The sequence below is a fragment of the Teleopsis dalmanni genome, chromosome 2 (assembly GCF_002237135.1).
Source record: "Teleopsis dalmanni isolate 2A chromosome 2, ASM223713v2, whole genome shotgun sequence".
Classification (NCBI taxonomy): domain Eukaryota; kingdom Metazoa; phylum Arthropoda; class Insecta; order Diptera; family Diopsidae; genus Teleopsis; species Teleopsis dalmanni.
Window position 1 is genome coordinate 16741835 of NC_051847.1, and position 6203 is coordinate 16748037.

The 6203-nt window shown below is 28.0% G+C and overlaps 1 protein-coding gene across 2 annotated transcripts; it reads right to left on the reverse strand.

Annotated features, from left to right (window-relative positions):
- Nucleotides 1-1480: 1480 nt before the first annotated feature.
- On the reverse strand, nucleotides 1481-3778 carry LOC119681238. 2 transcript variants are annotated; one of them, XM_038094368.1, is made up of 4 exons: nucleotides 2495-3778; nucleotides 2346-2427; nucleotides 2124-2240; nucleotides 1481-1663 (listed from the first exon to the last, which is right to left on the reverse strand). In XM_038094368.1, the coding sequence occupies exons 1-4, from the start codon at nucleotides 3721-3723 to the stop codon at nucleotides 1652-1654; spliced, it is 1440 nt and encodes a 479-aa protein (XP_037950296.1). In that variant the 5' UTR covers nucleotides 3724-3778; the 3' UTR covers nucleotides 1481-1651. The 2 variants fall into 2 exon arrangements, with proteins under 2 accessions (XP_037950296.1, XP_037950295.1); XM_038094367.1 differs by having other exon boundaries at nucleotides 2058-2240.
- Nucleotides 3779-6203: the final 2425 nt, after the last annotated feature.

Genomic DNA, 6203 nt, shown 5'->3' on the forward strand with positions numbered 1-6203 from the left:
AAACTATGTAGGTAAGTTTTACTACAACCTTTTATATACTCGAACGTAATTAGGTAAAAATTAAATTTCTGTTTAAATTTATGACACATCATTTGTGTTAATGTAATGAAACATCATGAATAATTTATTCATGTGTAACTTCAATTGTTCACATATAATATAATGTATACTAATTAAACATACATTCAGTGCATAAAGTATACGCGATTTATAATTTAAAAAAAAGCTTTCGTATTTAATTAATCCTATAAATATACATCTATATAATTATTTTGTGTAAATGGATCCGCATTTTATAATTAACAAATCAGCATAAAAATGTTAATATTGCAAAAGTTTTTGGCAAAAGAGTTTCAGAAATGTGATCGGTTAAGCATGATTTTTGTCAGACAGATCTTTTGAAAGTTTTTTCTGTTCTTGAAGCAAAAATTAGGCGTTTCGAATTGGAATCGAGTACTTAAGAAAACTAAAAGGAGTAGCAGACCATGCCTTAATCAGCTTATAAAAGATGTATGAAGTGGGACATATGGTGCTATATGATGTTGTACTGTACTTAATAGTGCCGAGTTGGTTGGTTAGCAGATAAGCTTTCGCTATACACAATTAGTAATTCTTCATTATTGAGTAATGGTGGAATATATTATTGCCATACCATTGAATTTATGGAGTTTTGAAGATGGTTAATTTTTCAAGATTAGCAATCAGTGTTGTCTAAGTTTTTAGAATTTCTTTAAAGACTATTAAAAGAAAAGTGCAATATCTCTGCCTACGTTCTTGTAGTGGCCATTATGGGACCTATTTCAAAGGTGAAACAATATATTTTGATTTAATATATAAATAAGTATCTTAAATATCCTAAATATCTTGACCGAATACGATAAACAGTGAGTAACTACTAACAATCAAAGACTGTAAGCCAAGTGAGTGAGAAAGTGGCGATTAATTAGTATGCACTGCAATCGAATAACCAGAGTTCTGGAAGACAAGACAGGAGTAAAATTATATGAGAATGAACAAAATACTCTCTGGCGAGAAAACTTGTTTATGTCCTATGTTCTATGTAAGAGTGACAAATTATATTATCTTTATTTATGACTTTATCAGAGAAAATATTCTAAGACTTTAATATTCTGTTTACTGAATGCATACAATTTTTAATAATTCTTTTTCAAGCTAGAGGAACAAGCAATCAAGGATAAATAATAAAAATTTCTTGAGCAGATTTTGTAACTGAACAAGTTTGTTTTAAATGGTAGACATGAGCTATAATTAGTAATTATTATAATAATTATTTTAACAATTTTTAACATAACATATTTTTAATAATTTTATTATGGCAATTATATTTGGTGCATAGTACTGATATATAACATTTATTTACATAGATCACAAAGATTAAAAATAAATTAATAAGCTTTTGAATTTATTATATTTTTTAAACAAAACTTCTATAACTAATAGTTGTTTTTAAATTCACGTGTAGTTTTATTGTGAACAAAAATTTTTTTACAACATTGTTTGTTAAAATACCATGATTTCACATTCTTAACAATTTCATGTCTCATATATATCACATTTTATATATCAAAACGTCTTCAATCAAACTAAGGGGAAGAAGCATCAGAGGTTATTGACATCACTTTCTACGGTATCATTGCAGCCGCTAAAATACAGAATAAAAAAATTTATAAAGCTATTAAAAAATACATGTATATATGTATATGTATATACAAATATATTGTAATTATATTAGTGTATCAGTATTAATATAAAATATAGTATTTACAATTTAGCAAAATGTACGTACAATTATAATACATCAAAGCACAAAATTGGTTCTACATTTAATATAAGTATATGTACATAAAATAAATAAAAAAGTAATAATTAATAATAAGTATTTAGTATAACTAATGGCATCGTAGAGAAACTACTGAAGTAAGATAAAGTTTCCAAAGCTACGACTAAAAACTGCTACTTAAAATAAATAAATCAGTACAAATTATAAATTCATCAAATTAAATACATTCATGAGCTATAAATGTTTTCGAACCAACCTTGTACCCTAATTTGATTAGTGGATTAGTAATAAATTATGGAAAAAAACCGTTTGGAGCAAGTACAAGGCTAGAGTTTCCACTTTTCAGTAAAGCACGTATAAGCGCCAAGTCATCAGGTGTTAGCGACCAACCACTTAATTGACCAATAGTTTGTAATTCTGGACAACGATCCATTAAAATCTAAATAAAGAAAAAAATCATAATGAATTTTTAAAAGTTATTTAAATATTTAAAAATATATTGTTTAAGCATAATAATCTGAAAATTAACTTGGAAAGTACTTACTTCTATTGACTGCACGGTTAAGTTGGGTGCTAATGTAAACCATACATCTTCCAAAAAATCAAAATTGTGTTCTATAAAAATGCTATAAATTCACATAAAAATATATATTAAAAATTTGTTAAAATTTATTGTAATTTATTAAATCAAACCTGACAATATCTTCGTCACAAAATGTTACACTATCAACAGCCAGTCGTTTAAGCAAAGTACAATTAGAGATCAGAGACTTTAATGAAATATTGGGAATAAAACTTTGTAACATTTCAAGACCCTCTAAACATTGAAACTTAATATGATGATTTAAATAAGTCAAGCCATCCATCATATAGCAGTCCAAATCAATGAGGTTAGGGCATAATCGCGCTAGTTTACCAATTTCAATACCGCCAGTACCTTTAATCATAGTTAGGTGGCTTAAATTTTGTCCGAGCTCCTCTAAAACGCTCATTAATTCAGCACAAGAGAATTTATATATCTTTAATTTTCTTAGAATCACTTTATTTATTATATGCAGGCAACCAGGCTTCGGTGTGTCGAGATAAATTGACTCTAAATCCGGACAAGTCTTTACAATGACATTTAAATGATCTTCATCGGTGGATGTGTCATGCATATATTTTAACTTACACTTGAAGTTTTCATCAACATTGTCATGGACGAATTTTAAAGCTGGTCCCACAAATGAGTACGTGGCGAGAGTTTCCACATTTGGACAATTTTCCAGAATTAGTGCTATATCAGAGTAGCAAATATTTTCCTCGCCGGGCATGCCAACGTCTATTACAGCAAGATTCTGACAACAAACACCGTTACTGAGTGAATAAATACCGTTTTCGGTAACATCCGTTTCTCCGGAAATATCCAGTATACGTAAGTTTTTGCTATGCTTAGCGATCACTTCAAGCAAGTCATCGTTTGCTATGTATGGTACAAATAATTTTGTTAGGTACTGACATTTTTTAATTATTTCGAACATGTAATGCATATGCTCTTCTTTAACCCAAACACCTTTAAGATTAAGTACACGTAAGCCAGATCCTTGTGCTGCTATTACCTGTAATATTTTCTGGTAGTAGGAAAAGGGGAAGACATCTGTCACGAGAAAAGTTACACTGCAATTGAGTAACATCTGCAGGCAAGTAAAACGCATATTTGCATCCAAATAATCTGAGCAAAGTATCACGCGTAGCAGATCCTGATATATATTTGATGTAGCCCCACATATTTCTAGGTATTGGTTTATTTCCACCATGACAACTTCAATGTCAAGATGCACATCCGGTGCATATTTGGCATAACCCAAAGTAGATACAATCAAGTTGGCCAACTCGGCTAGTGCACCATCGCTAAGTGCACGCACGTCACACTTTTTCGACATTATTACTTGCAATTTTATTATATGAAATTTAAATGAAATATTTAAAGAATATATTTTTTTTAGTAATTTTATTTTTGCATTTGTTTACATACAAATCTGCCGGTTTCTTTTTATATTAAAAAAAAAAGAAAGAAATTATTTTTTCAAAAAATGTTTTGTTGATGTTTATATATCTTGTCTTTGTTTTGCTCGGAGAAAGCTTTCTCCTAAGTTTTTTTTATATTTATTCGCTCAAAAATTTCACATTACGAAACGTTAGATTCGATTTAAATTTTTGTTTTATTAATGATATTTTTATTATTCACACATTTTTCACTTTAATGCGGAACATAAATAAAAATTTTATTAAAATCTTTTTCTCTAAATTGCGTTGTTTTCTGGTGTTTTTTCCAATTTTTCATAGTCTCTGTTGTGCGTATCAAATATTAATTATTTTGTAACAAATAAAGTTGAATTAATTACTTCTTAATAAAAATATATTGCCAGTAGTTTTTAAAACTATTTTGCAAAATATATATAACGATTTATTAATGTACCATCGATTAAAATTGTGTTTAGTTGCTGCGATCGAATTTTTCTGACTGAAAACTTTTTCTAAAATTTGGGAAACTATTTTTGAAACAAAAGAAGCTTTTACACTGAAAAAAATATATATTCACCTTCTTGTTCAAAAATTCTCGAATCAGAAATGCTGTATGACGCTTGGATAAAAATATATATAACCTACGTATACTCGAGTGGCAATGACATTACAATAGAATTGGTATCATAATTACAATCTCAAATGAATATAATGTGATTACGTACTTCTATACAGCACAGCGATAGAAAAAGTGACTTGAAAGTATATAGTAGCAGACTTGCTTGATTCTATAACATGCGTTTTTTATATCAGATCTCAAAATTTAAATAACACTTCTATTAGTAGTTTATTAGTTGTGTGTATATTTTACCAGGCGAGCTTGAAAGCGATCTATTACATATTCTCTGTCAATTGTGTTTACACGTTACACTTTCGTGACACAAAATTATAGTTATGCAAAGTTTTTTGGTAAAAAGCTCAATGAAAAGCTCACTGCCGAAAGAAACTTTTAGTTTAGTGCCAATACAATAGAAAATTGGAGAAATATTTCAAAATTATACCTTAATCAAAACTATAAAGAGAAATCGCTCAAGCGATGGTATTTCCATAGATTGAACAATTTTTCGGATCCTATATAATAATTTCATATAATCTTTATTAAAATTGTACATAAGAAAATATTGTTATAACTATCTCTCAATTTATGCATAAATTTTTTATCTTTTTGAACAGTGATATAAAACCCGATTAATGTACATTTAAGTAACTTTTAACTGTTCCATATTAGGCACAAGTTGTTGTTGTGGTTTGGTTTTAATGACTGGGGGGCTTATCCCTGCCCCACACTAAGCTTTAACTATACTACAATTATTATCATTTACTTATCTTTTAACTGTTGACGGACCGTAGATCAGCATATCTTCCTGTGCGTCCTGAGGTGGACTTAAGGTTTGTTAATAGGTACAAGTGTGTCAGTTAAAAGTTAAATATATGTCACTTAAGTTAAACCCCAATGATTTGAGTAGATTCACTTCTCGGAAAGCATTATGTGGTATATATCTTATTGAAGTTTACCGATATATTCAGTATTAGAGATATGGGAAATTACTAGAACTATTATTAATCAAATAAAAACGTTTCCATATAACACTAAATTACTAATACATGCTTTAGGGATAAGAGGCATCTTATAGTAATTCATTTGAAATTATATTCCACAAAAATTGTTCCGGATATATACTCAAGTTTGCTCTGTTTGAATAAGTACACAAGTCGTAATAAGTCTGTATATGTGAGTTCTAATTTTTATAACATCATTCAAATAAATGGTGTTTTTTTTTGTTCTTGTTTCAAAAAAATTGCATTGGAAACGAAATCAATTTTAGAGAATTATATAAAGATGTAATGGTCAAATAGGCTTTACACCGATGAACTAATAACTTGATTTTAATGACCTATATATTGCATATTATTTTTCATGCATTCATTACCATCAGAAATTCATTATAAAATGGAATTAATTATTATGGATACAATTAAAGTAAAAGAAAGTAAATCAATTTCGTGCTCAATTCATTAAAAATTAATTCAATATAAACATAAAACAATCAAAAGCAATTTAAAAAGAATTTATTTGCATTCATTCAAAGCTCATGCATTTTAAATAAAAAAAGCTCGCAATACTGCTGCAATGTTAAATAATTAATGAGTTCCTCTTTTAAAATGGTTCTTCATTTTTATTAACTGAAATTAATTATATGAAAAATAAGCTGAATTAAAAGTACTTGCAATAATATTTAGTTTTTATTTCAAGAAGAAATTAATTAAGATTGTGAAATGCATAAAAAAGCAATTAATTAATTGTTTTAGTGATTGAAACAGTTTTTATGTATTAAAA